Here is a 24050-nt window from a genome sequence, read left to right on the forward strand (position 1 = left end):
ACTAAATGCATTAATATTGATCATTCTTGATTATCTTGAATTCAAACTTGCATTTTTATGATAGCTTTAATATTCTCCTTGATATAAAATAGTCAAGAACTATAATTTAAATGATTAAGACATGCTTAACTAGCACAGACACTGAAAAAAACAATCAATACAAAAACTGGCAAGTTTATAATCTGCAGGCAGGCAAAGCAAAGCTCAGAGTTTACTGTTTATGAAAGCCAGTGCCATCAACACAAAAAAGCAAGTAACCAACAGCAGACTAGTTCTTGATTTGAGAGCTTCAGGTATAAGGAACACAAAATTACTATCTTTTTTTAAATAACATTCCTATTAGTCTTCATTTTCCAAAGTTTGGGGGAATAAGATGCAGGCAGCTTTGAGCTATTTGCAGCTCTAAGAGGGAGAAGATTTAACACAAAAGTGAAGACATTATGCAGGATTATCATTATCCTCCCAACTACAGAAGCATGAGGTTGACTGGAAACATAAGGGGAAGGCAAAGGCTCTCTCTGGCAATAAGACTGCTAAAAATGCAGAACTTGTCTACAGAAACCTGCTTCCACTGAGCAATATTATCCCATTTGAGATACTTTATCATCACTGTGTTTGGTCACACACCATCTGTGCTACCCAGAGGAGCACACACAGGAAAAAACCAGCCAAGAACTGTAACTGGGACTGCCCTTCTCAAAGGGAACACTCCAGCCCTCACTCCTGCACAGAGGAAAATGGCAGCCAATGAAGAGATTGGTAGTGGAGCATTTTATCACACCCTCATCAGTCCACCAGAAGGACAGGAGTCCTTATCCTAATTACAGCTAAAGGCAGGAGATCTCAGAGATGGAGATACACCTCTGTATGTTATACACATACACTCATAGCCCTTCAGAGGACATGCCCTGCACAGCGTGCAATAAGGGAAAGCTGCAAAAACAGGCCAGGAAAAGCAACAATGGCACTGCATCACTTTGGCATGACAAGCATCTTCTCCCCTACTTCAGTCCAGCTTGAAAAGTAAAAACAAGACACTCATATTAACTTGTAATGCCCATAAATTCAGCTGAGGAGCTGTATTACCACAGGGTATTCACAGGGCAGCATCCTCAGTAAACTCCCCTGGAAATATCTGCTCCTGCCTATCAAGTCTGTTCAAAATTTTCTGCTGTCTAATTGTACACAAATATTTAAGTCACAAATTCATTCCCCTCCTCAGAGCCTTAGGAGGTAAGATAGATTTTTAAAAGATGGCAGAAAAGGACTATATAGGAGTGATGCCTTTCCCTTGGTCCTAAAAATTAAGAGCCAGACATGGTTAAGGGATAAAGGGTTTTTTACCTCAGTATTTAATAAGGATCCTTATGGTGCACCACTTCTCCAAGGTGGAATGTGCCAAAATGCACACACAGGGTAAGTTCCATATACTATTTTACAGATCTTACAAATGACATATCTAACGAGAATTCCCCAATCCCAGCCCAAGGAATTCCCCCCTGGATGGGCTAAATCTCTAGTTTACATATGGGATATGCTCTAGGGAGAACCTTGGTTTCTCAAGATAGTGTTGGGTTTTCTGGCCTCCCAGTACAAGGCCTTCAGGATGTTTGGTCTCGTGGCCTAACAGAATACTAGGACTATGCTAAATTATCACACTTTAGGAATTACAAGTATGCATGCTAAGAGTACTGAGGATACATAAAAGCGATATAAACGGTATATAAAAGAAAAAGAAAAAATCATCTTGGCATCTGAAGGAAGCTTACCACAGCAGGCAGTACTGAGGCACTAAAGAAAGCTCTGTAAGTGCTTATAATTAATTCTATTAGCACAACAGATGACACAATTTCTTCTTATAAGCTCTTTAGAGATTTGAATAAATTTATTAGATCAAAATAAAAATAGCTCTACTGAAATGTTAACAGTGTTACTGAGTACATTATATATACATCACTAAGTAGCTGGCTAGGTAAAAAGCAAAACTATTTTAAGTATATACCAATAACTTCATTTAGTAGTTGTTAGTTATCAGTAATAGGAATCATTCACAGCTTTGAATTATCCAAAACAAGATTCAAAAGAGAAATACCGAAATTCTTGTTCCTCTTCATTGTCACTTTGCAGAAGATCATCATTCAGCTCCTCATCTGACAAGTCTGACTGATTCTAGGTTTCAAAAAAAGCCAATCATGAACATAAAAGATACAAACTTTTAACTAAGTACCGAATGCTAAATTTTTTTCATGAAGAATACATCCCAAACTAAGACCATATCCTCAAAGAAATTACCTAATTCAATAAGAAAAAACACACAACACAAGAACACAAATCTTAAAATACATATTTGACAATCCTACGGAAACTTACAGAACTCAAATTGCCCTATCAACACTTCTTTTTCACTGATCCATTCTCAAATATAGCCAAAGATGACAACTCTCTTCAGACAGACCAGGAGGGAAGGAAGATTAGCTCTTATACACAGCCTTGTGACCTTGATGCATTAGGCAAGTCTAGAAAATGCATGAACTGCAACTTCTAGAGAGAAGAGATACAATACTGGAGGAAAGGGTATGATAAAGAAAGGTGAAAAATCATGACCAGTTTGTAAGTGAAGAAAAAAAAACAACAAAAGAAAATACTGTGTCTCCTCCTAATTTGTCTGTCAAATTCAACAACTTTCAGTTGTTTTTTTCTTTTAATAATTACCCCCTAGGGAGAGATAATTTCAGTTCTGCTTAGCAACATTTCCAAGCCCTAAAGAAATAGGGCCAGAAAGGTTACACAAAGATGGATTTATCTAAAAGTACTGGGATGAGATTAGGTAGAAGGAAGTTTAGCCTAAATAACTCAGGGAAAACTTTCTGAGAAATCCATTATTACCCCACCACGAGTCCATACCCACAGATAATGCTCTGTAACATGGCAAACTAAAATGAAGACTAGAAAAAGCACAAAAACCCATAATACACTGGACAATCAAGTACTGGTTAGTATTCACATATATAATTTTTAAAGGTAAGTAACTTTATCTCCTCATTCAATGTTAACTGCTTCTGGTTTTAGTAACTGTGTTAACAAACATCTGCAAACATTATCCTCCTAGAATTTTATTCTTTTTAAACCAGGCTATGAGAATAAAGAACTTCCTATCTTTAATAGGAAATGCTCACAGAAGCTGTAATATTTTCAAGAAGCTAACTTCCAACATTTAGAGGATGGTTATAAAAACTACAACAAATAAAATTTAATTTTCTTAACAGAGCCGTGTTTCTTAACAACCTATTCATCTCCAACTAAAATTTCAAAAACTACTTTCAAAATTAATTCACTCAGAAGATAAAATACAGAAAGAAGTGACTAGTCAATTTGATTTCTCAGACAGAAATCCTGTCTTCTCCTACTGATATCTGGCAAGTCCAAAGTTACATTTAGCTCTTTCCACAGAGTTCAATCCTGAAAATAGGCAGGAAGAGTCTATAGCAGACATAGGGGAAAACTTGTTTATGTACCCCAGTTTTAGCTGTTCCCATACCTCCCCCCTCACTTTAAAAGGGGAAATCCTCTGCCTACTCATAGAGCGAGGCAGCAGATCGTGCACACAGTGTGAACTTTCACAGACAACACTGACTGCTTTTTTATTTCCTCTCTGGTAAATACTGCTGCTATTTTGACAAGTGATTTTTAATAGCCAGGAAACTGGCATTTGGATTAAATTCTCCATCATGCTAATTAGCATCCAGGAGACCTAACTGGGTTAAAAAAAAATTCTGTAAGTTTTATTTTAAAAAGCCACAATTGGAGGTATTTCACAAAAGGAAACAGAGCCCTGGGTGCAGAATGCTCTGGCAGTAAGGCAGACCTCAGGTACCTGTGGTTATCAGGCTTTGGGGAGGTGACTAAAACCATGAGGTCAAACCAAACACTTGAACCGGATAAACTGAACAACATTCACATTTTAATATCGGCAACAATTCACTTCAAGGCACATCTCTTACCTTTTTTCCAGTTAGCAAATCCTCTCCAAGCAAGTCATCATCGAGTTCACTGTAAAACAGAAATTTAAGAAGCTGAACTTTACAAAAAAAAACCCAAAAACCTTACAGGGCATATGCCTTAAAAAACTGACTCAAGTAGAATTGCTGCCAAGCCAGCACAAAGCCTATTTTAGCAAAGCATTCAAGGAATAAAAGGCATGTATTTTCAGTGAAACAACAGACCATACATAATAAATAAGTCTGCTGTTATACAGTAATTTCATTTCTATATGCTCTTCTTTCCATATCCCCTTAACTAAACACAGCAGAGAAACACAAGCACAGGCACAGCCAGCCATTCTAGATCCTTCACTCCAAGGCCATTTGGACACACTGTCCAAACTCATTTTTGTCCAAATTGCTGATTTCCAGCTCCCCAGGGAGGACATGAGGCAGAAATGTCCTGTGGACAAGATTCAGTCTACAGGTCCTCATGTGGCCCGAGCTGCTCCTCAGCAAGGACCCGGGAGGACGGGAAGATGCCTGGATCTTTCCTTAGGCCAGGCTTAGGCCTTGATCTTTCATAAACACTTTATCCCTTCCTCCCCAAGTTGAGGGTGAGGTTAAACACACCTTTTTAGGGTGACAAAATCAAATGGATGCTTCATCAGTGTTATCTTTGTGCCCAAGAATTCAGGAAACAGGAATACTGGCTTACAACACTTCTGCCATCACAGTGTAACTGCCCCTTAAATATGATTCAATACCAAGAACTACATTCCAAGTGGGCTAAACTTTCGAAAAACTGCTTAATTTCATTCTCCCTTCAGTGAAAGAATTATCTAGTGACAGGGATGACCAGATTCCCTTTCTAAAATAAACACTTGTTACTGACAAAAGCATGTAGTAGAGTATGTGTATCAATACTAAAATGAGATGCCAGTGATCTGAAATATGAGCTGTACTTTGAGACTACTTCTACCTGCACATCTTAAAAAAAAAAAACAACCAAAAAAAACCCAAAAAACAAAAGTCACCATGCCTTAGGCAGTACATACACAACAAATCATCCCTATAGAATAGCCTATATGAACTGAAAAGGAATTTGTGTAAGAGTTCCTTAGGACCACATTGTGAATACTTGAAAATGGGGAGGCAATCCCAGAACATAAATCAGTTTGTTTTGCAGATGGATCAATCTCTTGAGCCAATTACTGTACAGATAACATAGGAGGGAAGGGGGAGTGAGGGTTGTAAGAATCTTGTGGGCTAGGAAAGAACAAATGATACATCAAATAAGCCCTAAATAGGACATTATCATCAGTATACAGAATTTATCCACTGTTACTGATCACAAATAGTTCCAGGAATGACTGAACATTAATAAACAGCAATTGTTTTGTGCTCCATGTAATATTAAACAAAAACTGGGAGATAAGACATACCACACATTTTAAAGAGCAAATTGATTAGAATTTCAGCCTTTTCTTTTAGAGACAATAAACTCTATGTAACAGAAATAGTTGCAGAAGAATTTCCTACTTCAATTTTGTCTCTAAAAAAATCACTAATCTTTTCAACTGCCAGTAATCTGACAAATGCACCAAAATGTTAGAAAATATTTCCCAGCACTATGGTCCATCATTGACAGCTTTTAATAAAACTGCACTACAGAAATTCCAAGAAATGGCAAGAGCATATGTTACAGCAGCATTCCAAGACAAAAACCAAGTTCAGGCAGCAAGAAATTCAGATTAAGGAAAGGAATGCAAAAGAAAGTGAAAGATTAAACTAATTATCTAAACATACCTAGGCCTATTTACCACATTACTAAAAAGCATCCTTGATGTGATCATTTAGAAAAAAAGTAACATTTGATCTCTAGAATTAACTGCAAACATATTCTAGATTTTCCAACACTCTGGCCTATAGCCTGACAGTCAAAAAAATTAACACTAGGATATAAATGAAGTTTATATCAGAAGCAAAAAGTAATTCGCATGATGCCCTTCAAAACCTATTAAAATATTCAATGTCATTCAGTATTGAATTGATAAATTAGAGTAAGAAAAAATGACCATGAGTAACTTTTTGAATAAACAAAGTAACAGTGAAAAGCCTGCAGTGTAAAGTGGAATCATCTAAAGCTCATTTAAAGTAGCCATATCTGAAGTTGTCTATAGAAAAGAGTATCACAAGGACTAAATCTGACCATTAAAGAACAAAGCAAACAAATAAAAGAATCACCAAGAAAACAAACAAAAAATCGCCAGGCACTAGCAAATCTTAGGCTAGCCGAGAGAAATAGACAAAAATTAATTTGACATCGCACAAATCCACATAAAATAAATTAAACTGGAATGAAAGTACACATCTATGCTACTTCCAAAGGCACCCACTCTTGCTATCATCACAACACAGAAGTCTTTCACAAACCACAATATTAGGAAATTTTGTGTTACAATGATTTTGGGTTTGCTGCTCTCAGAAGAAAGAGATTTTCTCCCCGTTCCTCAACGCCCAATACCCAACATCTTCCTCACTAAATAAATTTAGCTTTCTCAAGTAAGGAAAAAAAAATCAGACAATAAAAAGTGAAAAGTTTTCAGCTAGCACAGAGAAATCAGTAATCCCAAAGAAGGGTCTGAACAAGTGAATTTCAGCAAAAATCAGCTACTAAATCTGCCCTACCATTTTGAAGGAGAGCACCAGAAATGCAGGTTTTTCCCAAACCCAAGCTTTGAGCTACTTAATGAGATAAAAGTACAAATTAATGTGATGAAGACATCAGACTGGCCCTTTTCTCCAACTTCTTAAGCATGCCTCATTAAACCTGAGCACTAGCAAGGACACAAATGTTTCACAAAAAGAACCTGTAAAAAATGGGAAAAAAATCTCCCAGAACAATGTTTCACTTGTACTCCCAAATAACTGGGGCCTTCCAACTCTCAGTTAACACTCTCCAGGGTTTGAGAAAGGACAGAGATCTGAAAATTCAGAATTATTTAAGTGACTGGGGGATGGGACTCAGTAAGTAACAACACAGTAAGAGCTGAAGGTTGATGAAGATATGTGACCAACAGAACTCCTTCATCTCTCCCCCAACCCAGTGACACTTCAGATGAAAACAACGCCTGAAATATTAAAACAACACCACTGTGCTCATCCAGCCTTTTTTCTATCTTCAAAAAAATAACTCCTATACTGAATTAGGCCAGCAGGTAAAACTCCCAAACAACTACAGTAGGCAACATACCCATGCACAGCATTTTTAAGTGCCAAGACATCGACAGAACTCAATACTTACAAAAATAGCTTTGGAATTTGAAGAGAATAATATTAACAAAAAATTTCTAATACATTCAAATAGTATTTTATTAGATACAGTTGTAAAATAAAATTTCTGAAAGGATCTGCAAGATGAAATTCTAGAATCTTCTGCTCTGCACCTGAAACCACTTCCTCCACAATTTCACTACTGAATTTTTGATTGTGTCTCTTTAATTAAATACAGCTAATAATAAACACAAATTAAAACGTTTTTCTAAAACTAAGTCCTTGTATACTTGAACGTCTCAGTTTAGTGAAAATACTCAAACTCTAAATACTTAAAATACTCTAAAAGTGTTAAGTTCTGTTAGAACCAGCTTTGCCCAAGGAGTTCACCACTGGGTAAAAGATTCCAACTTCTGATGCAACAGCTACTTGACTCTTCCAGATTTCCCCAAGTGATGAGTAGGGCAGCTAAACCAAAAAATGAACAGTCAGTAGCTGAGAGCCCACCCACTCATGCAACAAAGGCCAAAAGTTCAGAAAATGTTCTAATACAAAACATTTTCCCTGTAATACTGATTTTAAGGTTTCTGAATAGCCAGTCCTGGGGATGGGAGGCAGCACAGGAGTGACCCAGCCTGAGCAAGTAATTTTAGTTACACTCTCAAAGCAGAGCAGTTCTTGGTACACCTCAGCATCCAAGCCTGGAACGGCTGTACTGGCCTGGCCTGAGCAGACACTGCTCACCAGCAAACAGCAGAACACCCTGCGTGTGCCAGAGCTACTGTCCAAATTCCTCAGTCACACTGGCCTCAGCAGCAATGAAAACTACCCACTTAACCTAGCACAATACCAAGGAAGAGGAAACTAATGCCTCTGGAATGACAATAAATGTAGAGCAGTTGATTTACTCCAAGGGCTCAGCTCAATGGAAAACTACTTACAGCAAAATTTGTTTACTACAATCACTTGAGTGATTATTAGAGAAGACAGAAATCTACTTGGAATATTTTTTTTTCTCCCTTTCAGAGTGAAAACCACTGGCAAAGTCTGAACAAGTCTATTACTAAAAAGAAATCATAGAAAAACAACAGAAATAAGTGGAAAGTTTTCTCCCAGAAAGAATAGACCAGTGTAGCTATCAGCTTGATTCCTGTCTCATAAAAGAACACACATCTGCTCCCAAAATAATCCAGCGTACACACACTTCTCAGTCTTTAAAAAGTTGTATTACTGAAGAAGCCCATGCCTAAGCTCTCCTTCTCTTCCCCAATTTAAAACTGAAGCAAAACTTTGAGGATAAGAATTTAAACATCAAGTTAAAGTAAAAAAAGATTTTAAAAACTAAGTTGGGAAGATTCAAGTACTAGCAAATTCTATTCAAACCACCTAGGTCTACTAAATATTCAAAAGCAAAACCAAAACACTAATTGCAAAATTACACATCACAAATACTTTGTATTTATCCAATTTTAAATGGCATCTCTTCACAATGCTCCATATTCCTCAAGGCAAGTAGCTGTTTGGCATGATCTAGCATTGGCTGACACATGCAAAACAACCAACATCTTCATTAGAATCTAAATGTTAGAGTACAAAATGCCAGAACGGGGAAACAGAACAATGCAATTCAGCACACAGAAACTAAACATGAAAAAATTCTACCTACCTGTCCCAGTCGTCATCTCCAGCTCTTCTTCTCCAAGACCTTTCTGCACCAGGCTTATCAAACTGATCAAAGTCATCATCTGTAAAAAAAGGCGACTACATTAAATAATTCTTACTGAAATGAAAGGCTGCCAAAGAAATTACAACGATGGGATTTTCTGGGTGAGCGTGGGGGTGTGCATGTTGTTCAGAAGATGCAAAAATACCTTTTTCTACTTTTCAATTAACATGAAGAAAACAGACAAATACCAGTGTAGAATTATAGAGTCATTGTGGTTGGAAAAGACCTGTAAGATTGCCACGTTGAACCATCAACCCAGCTCTACCACCGTGTTCACCATTAAACCATGTCCTCAAGTGCCATATCCACACAGTTTTTGAACTCTTCCAGAGATAACTTCACTTCCCTGGGAAGTCTGTTCCAAATCTTTACAATCCTTTCAAACATCCCTTGGCACAACTTAAGGTCATTTCCTCTCATCTTGTCCAGTGTTACCCAGGGGAAGAGACAGACCCAGCTGGCTCCAGCCTCCTCTCAGGAGGTTGTAGAGAGCACTAAGGTCTCCCCTGAGCCTCCTTTTCTCCAGACTGACCCCCCTACAGCTCTCTCAGCTGCTCCTTGTCAGACCTGTGCTCCAGACCCTGCACCAAATTCCCTGCCCTTCTCTGGATACCCTCCAGCACCTCAGTGTCCTTCTTGTACTGAGAGGCCCAAAACTGAACACAGGATTTGAGGTGGGGCCTCACCAGTATGGAGTAAAAAGGGGTGATCACAGCTTTTGCCCTGCTGGCCACACACAAAAACCAAGATGGCCCTCCTGGCCACCTGGACACACTTCTGGCTCATGCTAAGCCACTATCTGCTGACATCTCCATGCTTCAACAATAAAAAAACCCAGAATGTCCTACACAGCTTTGCCTCTTCTCACTGTTGTGACAAGGATCACCCAAAGAAAACGGCATGAGCTAAATCACTGGCAAATTCTGTCAATGAAGGTCATTCCAGAAACACCAGCTGTCCAGAAATGCAGACACTGAGGTGCAGTGGAGGTGAAGGTAACATCATCTGCCAAATCCTTCCTTGCCTTGGAGGCCACGAGCTCATCCACTAACACTGAGGCTGCAAAGGAACTCTGCAAAGGCACAGGGCAGCTCAGCACCAGCAAGGTGACACAGCAGAGAGAAGTCAGGTGGAAGGACCATCAGTCATCTCAACTGGGGCAGGAAAACCACCAGGAGTCACTGAAGGGGACTACACTATGGAAATGTGCACTTGCCTTCCAAGAAACAACTGCTGCTCCATATTTCTCTCAACAAATACCCTAATTTAGCCCACCATTACCTCTTGCATAGCTTAGTTTGCAAATGACAATTCTGCTACTTAAAAATACAAAAACTTCTATTTCTCTGCAAGAATATGCAAAGGTCATTTGCTCTGTTCAGACATCATGACATGTCACCTGGAAACTGGAAGCACATATCCTGACACACACTCAACCTCCCCTCTCCCCTTCTCTGACTACAGCCCACCTGGATTCACTTTTCATACACTTTAACAACTTTGCTAAGAACCAAAGAAATGGGCAATTAAAAGTTATGCTCAACACAGAGGGAAACCTGCTGCAGTTTAATGGTCTGCAAGATAAAGGAGGTCAAGCAATCCAGTCCTTGCAGTCTGACCCTCTGAACTGGGATCAAGATGTCATAAATCCACTCATGCTCCTGAGTCTATTTGCATTCAACTCTTTGACCCAGTACACTGCCAGGGAACAACTGTTTTATTCCACTGGGGTTTTTTGTTTGGTTGGTTTCTTTAATAAATCTCCAAAACCAAATCTGTCTTCAGCCCTTTAAACTCAGCCCAGTGTCCTTAAGTGAGTATTTCCCATATGCAATGACAACCTATTCATGTCTCACTTCAACTTATCAAAATATCAGTGTTAGTGACTGATGGAAGTTTAAAAGGTAAAAACATTAAAAAGAGAAAAATCCAGATCTTGCGACATCACTATATTAAGAACATTCAAACCAGAAATTTCAATCATAAATAGCTGTGAAAGGAAGAGTGCTCAATATGAATTATCATGCAACATGAGACAAGTGTGGCAACTCCTTTATTTTGAAGCAGTAGGCAGAAATAATTCTCCTTGATCAGGTTTTCCCCTTTACTATCAACAGATATGTCTAATTTTAATTAATTAATCTTTTATATTTTAACTGATTTACATGAGCTAAAACCATTGAAAACAGTTGTTTTACATTTCTCTGCTCAAACATCTACATATTGAAAACTCCTATACCAATTCCTATTCCACTCACAAAGGAAAGCCAAACAAATACACAAGTATTTCCCATCTTCCTCTTGAACACTAAATTAAGTAATTCTGTGGTCTCTGGGGGGGAAAAAAAGGCCCCTTTGCTCTCTTTATGGTCATTTAAACCCACGCTGCAGTGACTGTCTTAGTGCACAGACATTTTAAGGGCACAAATAAATGCACACTGCCACTGTTCTTACAGCAGGATTACTGTAATCCACTGACTTGATGTAACCACCACCAAGGATTCTTTTTTAAGGTAAAGCAACTGGTTTGGTAGCAACCCAAATAACAAGTGTCCAGATACTGCCTAACACAGCTCAAAACAATCACCACCACCAGGAAGACAGGAAATTCTTTTTAAGCTATGCCTGCTTGCAAGATATATTTTTTCATGCCAGGCATTCCCTTAGCACTAGATATTTATAGTACTAGATAATACTAATTTGTATTATAAACTAAGAGCACTTGAAGATCTGAGGTCTTAGCACACAATCCTTCCAGAGATGGATCTTCCCATCAGCCAGGTTTAAATCTAGACAATACAAACAGACAGACAACACAAAAAATCTACAGACAACACAAAATTACACACCAAACCCTTCTTATCTCCAGAGCACAGTTAAACACTTTTTCATACAACTCAGGGTTGACTTTTCCAACCCAGATATTGAAGTTTCACAGCCATAAAAATGTTTCAACCTACTACTGCTGCTAATGAAGGAACTACAGAAAAGGATGGTCCAAGTTCCCGGCAAGTTCCTAGTGTGGACCTGAACTCTCACCACTCAGCCAACATCACGAACCTCCACCCTCCGGCTCTTCCAATCTCCAACTTTCTCACATCCCATTCCTTATTCATGAGCAACTCCTACCAAAATTCAAAGCTGAATTATGTCTAGCAAAGCTCTTTTCCTCCATTGCCCTCTAGCAGGATGCACACAAAATCCTCAAAAATGACTGCTCCATTTGCCTGTAGTGACCACAGCTTGCAAGAACTGCTCCACATTCACCTCTGTTCTCACCTCTTCTCTCCCCATCTCAACACACATGATATAAAGATCGTCAGGACAGAAAGAGACAGCTTCTCTTTTCTATGCTTATTTGTTCTGTGACAGCTGACACTGACAATGAGCATTACAAATTATGCCATTTTGACATTAAGGACTGTCAGAGCCCAGAGCAGGTTGTAGCTTTCCTTTAGAAAAGGAGGTCACAAGGCTCATACATCTACAAATAGCATTCTGTGCCAGCTTTATTTGTGAGACAGCAGCTCTGAAATGGACTCAGGCCTTGCACCTGCAGTGTGATGTGATACCTCACAGATTTCATGAGAAATTATTTTGTCTCCATTTCTGAAACCACAGACTTTTACTTTTCTTCGACCTGTCTAGGCAATAACATTGCAAAATACCAATAAACAACAATCAATGTAGTATTTATAGCTGCTTCTCCTTGAGAAACTTCTAAATCAATGTTTGTGTCATGGATGGTTAAATGCCAGTAAAATATTAGCTTTACATAAATAAAACAACTCAGCATCAGCAGAGTACACAACCACTGAGAGCAACAGCCAAAGTTTAATTTTTTAAAAATAATTCTCAGTATTACTGTGTGGAAGACAGTAGGAAAAAAATGGGTGGTGGGAATCCACAAACACAAGCTTCTAAAGCATTAAATTGTCTATGGCAGGGAAGAAGTTCTGTATTTGCTCCAGCAGTCTCCCTACAGCTGTACACAGCAACTGTTGCTAAGGCACCGGAGGCGCTGGGCCCGGCTCCTCCTCTCAGTTTCAGGCAAAGCTCACCAAAATTATGTTTGTGCATCAGCTGGTACTGACACGTGATCTCTAAACACACTAAGCCTCCTCCAATTTCCAGGCAAAATTAGTAAATAAAACAAAACAAAAAACCCTATAGCAAACCAAAGGAGACCTATGGAACACCAAAAAAAAATCAGCTGAATAAGGAAGCAGAACAAGCCAGTTACAGAGGGGAAAAACCAAACCAATCCAATCCACCACCTGGCTCTTCCTCCTGCAGTTCTAAGGAAAGCACCGTGCTCCAAGCAGCAGGGAAGTTTCAGGATGCTGCAGAGAAGGACTAACGCTGGCTCATTTGTTAGACCAGCCTGCTGTGTAAGGCTCTGGCCAGCTGTGAACTCCAACAGGCACAAACACACCTGGGCCCCACACAAAAAGGTTCCTATTTTATTTACATTTACCCTGGTGCTGCACCAGCAGTGATGCAGTTGTTCCATACAGCTTATGTTCTGCTTTTATGATATATGGCCAAAACTTATATCTTTTTTCCTGTTCAATGAGAACAGATCATCCGTACCAGAAATTTGCAAAATACAAGTCTCATTTCTTCTCTGGCAGTGCTGATGGCAGTTTCTAACCCTGTGGACACCCTTCAATAAAATCCTCACTAATTTTTCTGTGTAAAATGGAAGTCTTAAGCTGCACAGTCAAGTCTCACAAGCGTAGGAGGTGAATCAGCAGAAAACTGCAGAGCTCTTAACATCTTAAAATGGTACTAACAGCCTAAAAAGGTAGTCACACATAGCAACTGTTGCTACCATGAGTATTTTACTGCAGTGACACGGCCAAGACTTGTGGAGTAAGGAAAACATTTGAGGACTGCATTTTTAGTCCTCCTAGACCTACACCTGAAAGCTTTCTGGAACACTAACCAGGTGCTGCTGCATGAACATTTCAAAATTCTGTGTTCTGGTTTGTTTCAGCATTACACTTTCCTGAACACAAAGCTTATTCTTGTAGCTGTAGGCACTGAAATGCACTGAAGACTTCTTATCCAAAACAAGATGGAGATGCCACAACGAACCTACAGTTCAATGGACAAAAAAGTCCTGTGAACTCTTTACCCAACAGGTCTTTCAATGAAGTAACTAAACCTTGTTGCTTTGGTTAAATAAAAATAAACCAAATATGATTCTATGATACGAAAGGGAGCTAGTAAAAAAAAAGAAAAAAGAACAGAAAATTAGAGGGGAAAAAGTCATTTACCACATGAAAAAACACTATTTCTTTACTCCTCAAATACTGCTGAATACAACAAGCCCATCTTGCTTTATCCCATGCAAAACACTAAGCATGACAACTGAACAGCATTTCAAGAGCAAGACTCCTGATTTAAAACATTTAACCAGGTTGTTTTTATGTAACAGAATATTTCTACAGAATATTTTTCTTCATATTTCATTGCTAAAGGTTACACAATACATAGGAATTGTAAAAACTTGATTTTCAGCACCTTAGTAAACCACGTAAAACCAGCTAAACAGTGAAGTGAATTTTGTTCTCTCTTGCTATGCAATACAAAATAACATGAGGAATGTCTGTGCCTATAGCACAGGCTGGCAATGTAACTGTACTATTAACACCAGCTGAACAAAAACTTCTGGTAACAAATCCTGACAGCATCTGGCAGGAAAAACCCACGAGGTCAACAGGAATTTCTCAATCCAAGTCTGTACCATAAACCCAACACTTCATGAAGCTCAATACAAATCCAGTCCCACTTATTACAAAAAATCAACCTCTCTACACCATCCCAAAAATCACATTCAGCCTTACTACCATGTTATGCACAAATACACCACACTCAGTTTAGTTTATCTGTTCAGGAACAGACACCAGGCAGCCTTGATATTGGTAAACAATTACTCATAGAAGCTGTAAGTACTTGGTGACTAAGTATTTATAACAACCTAGCAATTGCCTAGCACATTCCTCAATTAGTGTATTTCATGTTTTGTTTCCAAATTATTACTATAGACCAAAATTAACTTCCTAATAAAAAAAATTAAGAGAGAAAATTAAGTTCTACAGGCAAGAAATTCTTTTATATCCTCAAAATCAACTTTTTTTTTAGCGGTTGTATGCAAAGCAAGTCACTAGCAATATGCAAGGTCAGAACTAACTAAATGCTGCCTGCAATTAAAATTCTCTAACCAATGGTTGAAAGAAATAAGGCCTTTTTTCTTTTTTTATTTGACTAATAATCTATATCTAAACCCAAAACCACCAAGTCATAATAAAAATTTTAAAATTAAAAAATAAAAATAATTATTTTCAAATTAAAAAATAATTACTTTCAAAGTCTGATGGAACTAGAAAGTATATTTGCTCTGGAAAACCAAAAGTGCCATAGTTGTTTTACAAATGCTGAACAGTGAAGGGAGGCTGAGAGTTTAAATGAATCCACATGAGTTTGGTTACCAAATGGATCTGGACACTAATAAGAAACTGCAATTCTCCAGAAACTCTCCAGCATCTTTCCCAGGAACCAAAAGTTCTGGTTAAAACTGAGGCTGCATTACAACATAACACAGGATGAATCACATCACTAACTTGGAGATTTTGGGTCAAGCCTGTAACAGCCATAATCCTAAATTATTCTGGACAACAAATTCTGTGTGACCTAAAATCTGAGGTTTAGTATTCGGTACAATAAAGTTTGGCTGGGCTTTTGTAAAACCAATTGATACTCAGATGACCTGAGAGAGAAAACATTCAGAAGACTGAAACCTTGTCAAAACAGGTAGAGAGATTAAAAATTGCTGTGTTTAAAGGAGATCTCCCTGCCTCAAGCACACTGAGGTAGTATTGTTTTTTGGTGCTAGTTCTTAGTACAATACTAAGTACAACACAAGGGCACTAGTTCTTGGTACACCCCTGAGCCTATTATTTCATGAACTGTAAACTCTACAGACCTTTAAGACTTGGAGTTTTGGTATGTGCACCACTAAAGCACAAATGCAGAATCTGTTTCCAGTGCCTGGATGCCACTGCTGAACAGTGCAAAGCACAACAAGTTCAGCTGAATTTGTCACACTGGACAGTATCTACTACATCCTTGGAGAGTGACCCACAACACACACAACGTACCACACATGCTGAGCCAACAATATCAACTTTTCTCCACTTTTTATCAACTGCTTCACAAGAGGCTTTTGAAGTCCTTACATGGCTGAGAGTGCAAAGCAAACCTCATATATGCTCAAATGAAATGAAGCTGCTGACAGCCTCAGAGGTACAGAAACACATTGTCCTACTCTTGGTACAGGACTTCCAGCAGGAAGGGACATGTGTCAATGGGACCCTCTGCAACTCCTTCTCCACCTCATCCCTGTCACGACTCACAACCCAAGGACATCTCCACCCTAAGTCCTCTAGGCCACTGATGTTCATCAGAAGTAAACTAATCTGAAAGGAAGAAAATTTACAATCATTTTCCCTTACTGCAGTATGGCAGACAATGACAAAGTTGCTTCTAGCTTTGTTTTGGGTATGGTTTGTTGTTCAAACCCATAACCATGTCTCCCCCTAAATGAAACTAAAATCTAGCTGCACACTGACTGCAATAAATACCAAGAAAAATTCCCACATCTATACAAAATGGTTGTTATCTTACATGATCATGGAATCACACAATAGTTCGGGTTTGAAGGGACTCTCCAACACCACCTGATCTCCCACGAAAAAGGGAGTCTAGATAAGATAATTTATCTAGCATCCTGTCCAAACATATCCTGAAAGCCTCCAATAACAGAGGTTCCTTCATGTCCCTGAGGAAATTTTTCCAGTGACTGATTATTCTTCCTGTTAAGAGGCTTTCTTGTAGCAAGTGTAGCCTCTCCTGGTGCAGTTTGTAGCAATTGTTCCTTGTCCTCTCCCTGTGGCTCCTTGAGAAGAGAAAGCCTCCATCTTCTCTGTACTCACCCTTTAAGATTATATTACTCAATATTCAGTATTTCCTCTGGTTCTGTCTTTGTATGTGAAATTGGAACAAAGTTTGGGAACCACTGCCTTATCAATGAGTAACTATGAGTCCTCAAGGTCCCTCATCACTTCACACACCCTCGAAACTTTTCATGTTTCAACAAGCAGCCATTCTAGAATTAGAAGCAGGTTGAATCAGGCTGATTAGCTAAAGAATTTGCAAACTATTATGCAACTGTGAATTACTCCCAGAAATCTCACAGACCACTACTTCAAAACTTTCTAGTTTGTGAAATCTAATACCACAAGAGCCTTAACCTTCATCCTTAGAAAGCTTTGCTGCACCAACACATCTGGTCACAAAAGATCTTGTGAATGCTTTATTCTTAAGAATCATACCAGTATTTCCCCACAGCTTTAAAAATTAGAAATGACCAAGGAGTCCAGACATGCTGTCCAACAGTTAAATCACCTTCCTTCCATCAAATACATTGAAATGTTCAGCCAACACAGACATTTCACATTTCATTCTCATTCCTGTACTATGCATACCCTTACAGAGGGCTTAAACTTTAATCTTCATCCTCAAAACCAAAACTATTGAATTCTGTCAGCTGTTATGCTACAACGTCATCAAATTATCACTAAATTATATTTCCAATACCTATTTTGTACTATTTTACCAATCATTAGCTTTTTTTCAAGAGAACAGTGGGGTGCTGTTATGTCCATATTTTGAAGTCTTTGCCTCACCCTAAAAATTCAAAAACTAAACCCCCAACATTAGTTTCTACAGTTAAAACTCAAAAATTACTAAAACCACTTAGTTCAGAGCTTCTTTTGCATGCTACTGACTTTAGATAGCAGTTCCTTTCCAAAAACAGTTACATATTCCATTTCTGTAAGTTCTAGGCTTTCTTGACTGGCTTTAAAGTGTATTTAACAACTTCAACCAGGAATTTTCCCTGTAGTCACATAAGTGACCTGTGGGTTCCTCCATTCAGCAAGTGTTGCACAGTGATTACCACGACTAAACAAACACTGTCTATATGGGGCAGGGATCCTATTTTAGTGGCCACCATTTACTGATGGGCACAGTGTGAAGGCTGAACAAACAACTGCTTCTGCCCACTTAGAACAAAGGGATCCCGTTTCATCCTTGGACACAAATGGAACTCCACAACAACAACAAAAATCAGCCTTGAAACTGCAGTTTCATCACTTTGTTGAAGGTTGTCTGCCGCAGCACACATCCTTGTACATGAAAGCATACTCGTTCAACTTGAAGCAGTTTTAAACACAAGTACCAAAAAGCTTCAAAAGTGACACTTCCTTTAAATTACTCTATTCTCATAATACCACAAAATTTTTCACCTAGTACAGGAATGGCAACCTTACTTCCACATCACAAGTGGAATCACAGATCTGAACCACAGAAATGAGGACAGACTTTTGAAAAGTAACTCCAATATTGCAGCATATTTAATACTATTATAACAATGCTTAAGGTATTAAACTATTTGCTGTTTTACCAGTAGTGCTGGCCCTCCTAGCCTTCTTCCCAAACTCAACTCCTAAATTTGGGAATTTCTTTGTAACATTTACCTTTTTGTATGGCAAGTCTTACCATAAAAACGTAATTATGTTTTTGTGCCTTGTTACCCATCAAACCAACCACGGAGCACAGTCAGACCCCGCAGCTGAGTGGGCACTGAACCAGCCACCCATCTCCTCCTCGACAACAACTTACAGAGACTAAATCACCGAAAACTTTCGCACAGACAAGAGCAAACTGAACACTCTGATCAGTCTTTATCAAAAGCCACTACTCCCAATGAAAGCCAGCACAGAAACACACATATCCTCTGAACTGTATATCCTGAACACTCCGGAGAGACCCCTGAAAGACTTTCGTTTAATCACCCAAACAAATATTCTCATTTTAAGGTTTGCTTATCAGAACCACAAAGCGTTTTGAGCTATTAAAAAGCGGCGTGTAAAGGTGTCTGTAGTCATGCAGAAGCATAGTGGAACAAACACCTGAGAGTCTTGGAGTCAAGCACTGGCTTCATTTCACACATTTCAAGAATGCTACAACTTCTACTTCTGTACAGTCTATGAAATAAATGATAATTACACCGCAGATTAAATTACTGAAGCCACACACCCGTACCTGTAAAAACTACACTAAAGAAATACCCACCACCCCTAGGGGTGTTTAAGAAGAGACTGGACGTGGCACTCAGTACCATGGTTTACTTGATACGGTGGTGTTCGGTCATAGGTTGGACTGGATGGTCTCAGAGATGTTTTCCAACCCAAATGACTCTGTAATTCTGTGAATATTTTTCAATAAAATACATGCACGTCCCCCGAAGGCCCCGCACCCGCGGCGAGGCCGCTGTGCCTCCGGGCCTGGCCTCGGCCGAGCGGCCACAGCACCTCCCAAGGCCGCACGACGCCCGCTCCCAGGGCCGCTCCGGGAATCTGCGCTCCCGGGGCAGCTCCTGCTCCCCGCGCTGCCCCAGCCCCCGACCACGCGGGACGCGCCGCTCCCAGCCAGGCCCGCAGCAGCCGGGAGGCCCTGCAGGAGCCCGCGGCTCCCGCACCCCGCAGGCCGCGCCGCCCCGAGCCGGCCCCGCTCCCCCGGGCGCGGCCCCCGAGCACCGACCTGCGCCTCCTCCCAGCGCGGCAGCCATGGCTCTTCGCCCGGCCCAGGCGGCGGCGGCGGGTCGCGGCAGCGCCGCGGTGCCGCCCGCCGGAGCGGCGGGTGCCGGTGCCGCGGCGAAGGACACGGGCGACGGGCCGGGAAGGGCTCGGATTCAGCGCCCGGCGGGCCCCGCTCCCGCCGCCGGAGAACAACAAACTAGCACAACATGGCGGCCGCCACCGCCGCCGCCGCCGCGCTGCATGCTGGGACGGCGGCGGACCTCGGGCCCTCCTCCGCGGCAGGGGCGGGCGGGCGGCGCGCGCCGCTGATTGGCCACGCCGGCGCCCCCCGCGCGTGCGCGGGGCGGGAGGGCGGCGCGCGTGCGCGGTGGGTGGGGCGGGCGGGGCGCGTGCGCGGGCGCGCCGTGAGGGCGGAATGGCGGCCGGGGAGTGGCACGGGTAGCGCTCGCCGTCCCGGCTGCGAGGGGGGCCAGGGCTCCCTGGCGTCGAGAAACAGCGGGAATGGGAGGGAGAGACTTCCTGACGGGGGTCTGTGGATGTCTCTTGCCGACATGGGTGACTCCTCGTACCTCCCTTGAAATGTGCGGCTGACAGTGAATCACGGAACCGGTTAGATTGGGAAAAACCTCAGATCATCGAATCCAACCTATGACGGAACAGCAGCATATCAATTATACCACGGCACTGAGTGCCATGTCCAGTCTTCCCTTAAACGCTTCCGGGAACGGTGACTCCTCCACCACCCTGGGAAGCCCATTTCAATCCCTAATGGCGCTTTTTGTGCGACCTAAACTTCCCCTGGTGCAGCTTGAAACTATTTCCTCTTGTCTTACCGCACATTGCTTTAGCGGTGAGCCCGACTCCGCGCTGGTTACACCCTCCTTCCAGGGGGTGTAAAGAGCGATAAGGTCTCCCCTGAGCCTCCTTTTCTCCGGGCTGAGCACCCGCAGCTCCCTCAGCCGCCCCTCACAGAATTGTGCTCAGACCTGCAGCAGCCCCGTTCCTTCCTGTGGGCCAGCTCCAGCCCCTCGATGTCCTCCCGAATGGAGGGTCCCAGAACCGGACACTGGGGCTGTATTGAGGCTTCAGGAGCCACAGGTCCAGCTTGAACCACCGAGTTCAGCTGCCTGTTGGGTGGCAAAACCTCGGGAATTAAATACACCATGAAGGGGATGGGTCAGGGTGTGTTAAATCTATTTCCATCTTCTAAGGTTTAGCATGCAGGGAAGTTAACCCGTGTATAAATTAACCCGAAGAAGTTCAGATGGTTCTTCCTTTCCCACTCAAAGCTCACCCAAGTTCTCCCTTTACAGGTCCAGTGTTACAGCATGCTCAGTTTAATTCACTGCAAGCTGTGAATCATTTCCTGCTGGCACTTCAAGCATTTCCCTCCTGGCTGCTTGGCTACTTGCTCCTCTCTCCTTTTCAGAAGACACAGTGTGGCTGCTGAGTATATCCCTTTGGATCACTGATCCTGCAGTAATGGAATTACCAAAAACTTTTCCTTTTGAGTTTCCGTCCTGACTTCTCCAAATTTTAATGGGAATCCAAGCTTCTGCACGGTCCAGGTTAAATACAATATAAAATTATGCCATGATATAAAACAAACTTCTAGGTTATGCTACTTGTAGGGAAACCAAATCTGATCTTAAAGAGTTTAATGGAGCCTACTATAACAAGACTGGTTCAAGTAAACGGCAAAACTTTCCCAGGTGGACAAGTCCTCATGGAAATAATTAACAATGTTAGTATTTAAATTATCAGCGTTATCTGATTAAACCCTCGCTATGAGAATAGGGAAGTTCTCATGTCACTTTGTACTGTGCTCCCTGCAGACTTGTCTCTACATTGCATTTGATCTCATTTTTTCAGGTTTTCTTTACAACTACACAATTAGAGGTTTATTCTTTTATGTGTTCCTACAAACTCAGCTGAGTTCTGTCTGTAATTTGGGAAACAGGCCATCAGTAGGTGATGAATTTAATGTGTGGCCCATCAGTCCAGCTCTGATTGCCTGACAAAGGGGCAATAAGTGAATGCTACAACTATAATCTATACTTAAACTATGTATGGTAATGGTAAAAATGGTAAAAAACCCACAATGATTTCAGTGGGGGGCCAGGAGTTCACCAATTGCTTCTTGGTATTGATCTTTCTTTCCCGAGGCTGGTTTGCAATACAAAAGGGTTTCCTGACAAGGGAAGGAGTTTCCTGAACCCTTTAAAGGCTGTTTGGGGCGAGACTCAGCCAGGCTCAGCTGCAGCCTGTAATAATTCACAGCTCTCTTGACAAAATCTTCTGTATCCCTTTTGTTTGGTGTTGGGAAATTGTTAAACATAAACAGTGTTCACAATGGGCAGCTTCGTGGAATTCAGAAGAGTGCATTTATGGATATTTTATGCTCTATATTTTTGCTCATTTAGATGGCAAATTTTTTTGACTGACAGTCCAAACAGAAACCAATTTACCATTTTCTTAACAGACTAGTCCACTGTTAAAGAGGAATAACAGGACAATTTTGCTAATATACAAACACTTTAGCCACTTTGCACAGCTCTGGTACAAAAAAAAGTGGCCATTCCCAGAGGTCTGAACTTGAGCAGGTGTGGAACAGAGACCTAAATGATAATGACAGACAGGTATGGTGACTCTACTCACCTTCACTCAGGACTTTCTATGAGTCTTCAAATTCCAGCAATACTTGCTCTGGATTCTGTATAAAAAAAAATCTGTACTAATTCTCTATTAAAATTTTTTGTGTGTTTTTTCCCTTTTTCTCTGTACTACCCACTCTGTGCTATAAAATGCAAATGTGCTTGTTTCTTTTTGCTAAGTTAACATATAGCTTCTGGAATCTGTGAAATAAAATTACTTTATGTGAACTAATCATCAGTTTAAAAATACTTTTGGAAGTTCTGCATAAATAATATATTTGCCTGTGCATCTTTACCAAGCAAATCCTGTTGCAGTCAGGAATGCAGCAGATTGTCTTGCAAGGGGATTAAGAAAATGACAGAAAGAGAACTCAAGATTCAGTAATCCTGGTTCTGCACTCACTGCATTACTGGAGCAGGTTGCTTTGCATTTCCTGCAGAAATTTCTTCAGATTTCTTCTTTTAAACCTTCCAGTAAAAATTGTTGTGTCCTAACTTCTCTACATTAACCTATTTCCACAGTAATAGTCATTATCAGTTTTATTTACAGTGGGTTTCGATGATAACATTTTCTTTTCAAAATAATTCGTAACTTATTTCTGGAGCAGACGTATTCTTTTTTAAAAATCTTTTTATATTTAAGTCATTATTTATTTATACACTCTAGAGTGGTTAAAAATCAGTCAGAAATCCAGTACAGCAACCTTCCATGCTGTTTAATTCCATGAAATGCTTGGAATTAATATAAGGGTGTTCACAACAGTGTTATCAACAGCAAATGGTTCCTAATTCCACAGACAAAAATACGCTTTTGACTCACTTTTTAACCACAGTTACCTCTTTGTGAGCTTGCTTTCTAGTCTGGCAAAACCAGAGTGAGTTTTCAGAGCCTGGCAGGCTGGGCCAGGTGGGTGATCCAGCCTTGGTTTGGCTCAAAACCTCCTCGTGCTGGACCTGTCAGGGACCCCTCACTCCGAGGCACCTTCTCCCATCCAGGTTAAACCTTCTTTGGGGGAAGTCCTCTGAACCAGACACTAAACATTTCTTGGGTTATTTCAGCAACATCCTGTGATGCAGCAAATGCTCTGTCACACCTGACAGGAAATTCTGGATTTAAAGGGTACAAATCAGGGGTGCAAAAGCAAATTTGCTCTCTGAGCCTGATCTGGACCTGTTGGTAGTGACAGCAGTCATAGGAGGCAGCAGTACCTCGTGAAAAAGAGACACAGGGGGAAGGTGCTTTCCCTTTGAGCCAGTCCCCTGGAAGGGCAGAGGCAGATTAAGAAACTGCAGATTTAAAAACTAATAAATGTCTTACTTAAGGAAAGAGAACAGTATGAGGATCAAAACAAAGTGTATGAAAAACACTGGTGATAAACTTTGAACAGAAACATTTCTGAGTGTGTTACAGCCCCATGGCTAACTGTAGTTTCAGAGCTGTGGACAATGCTCATGTGTATCCAATTTTGGTTTCACTGTAATTTTTATTTCTGTTTCCTCCTGTGTTCTTGTTACATATTTATCGTCTTGGAGCAGTTTATCAGCCTTGTAGTCTGCAATCCACTTGATGCATCTTATTTCAACTGCAATTTCTTCAGAGCAATGTGACCCTGGCACCCCTTAAGCAGCTGAGAAGGTGGAGAACAGAACTTGTGAGCTGAGAAATGGCCTGAACAAGCAACGTGCCAAGTGTGTTATTGATGTGTCACGTGTGGAGTCCCCAGAAAGCTGGTCAACCACCAAA

General features: G+C 40.8%; 1 protein-coding gene across 5 annotated transcripts in view; it reads right to left on the minus strand.

The window, feature by feature from the left end:
- Positions 1–19903, minus strand: part of RBM33 (RNA binding motif protein 33) — a 100857-nt gene extending 80954 nt beyond the window's left edge. For all 5 annotated transcript variants that reach the window (XM_063415888.1, XM_063415897.1, XM_063415878.1 and 2 more), the window contains exons 1-4: positions 19654–19903; positions 8923–9001; positions 4002–4050; positions 2093–2169 (exon numbers count right to left, since the gene is read on the minus strand). In XM_063415888.1, the coding sequence (XP_063271958.1) occupies positions 2093–2169; positions 4002–4050; positions 8923–9001; positions 19654–19681 (233 nt within the window). In that variant the 5' untranslated portion in view covers positions 19682–19903. The remainder of the gene's footprint in view (positions 1–2092; positions 2170–4001; positions 4051–8922; positions 9002–19653) is intronic.
- Positions 19904–24050: the final 4147 nt, after the last annotated feature.

The sequence above is a fragment of the Prinia subflava genome, chromosome 1 (genome assembly GCF_021018805.1).
Source record: "Prinia subflava isolate CZ2003 ecotype Zambia chromosome 1, Cam_Psub_1.2, whole genome shotgun sequence".
In the NCBI taxonomy this organism is placed as follows: Eukaryota; Metazoa; Chordata; class Aves; order Passeriformes; family Cisticolidae; genus Prinia; species Prinia subflava.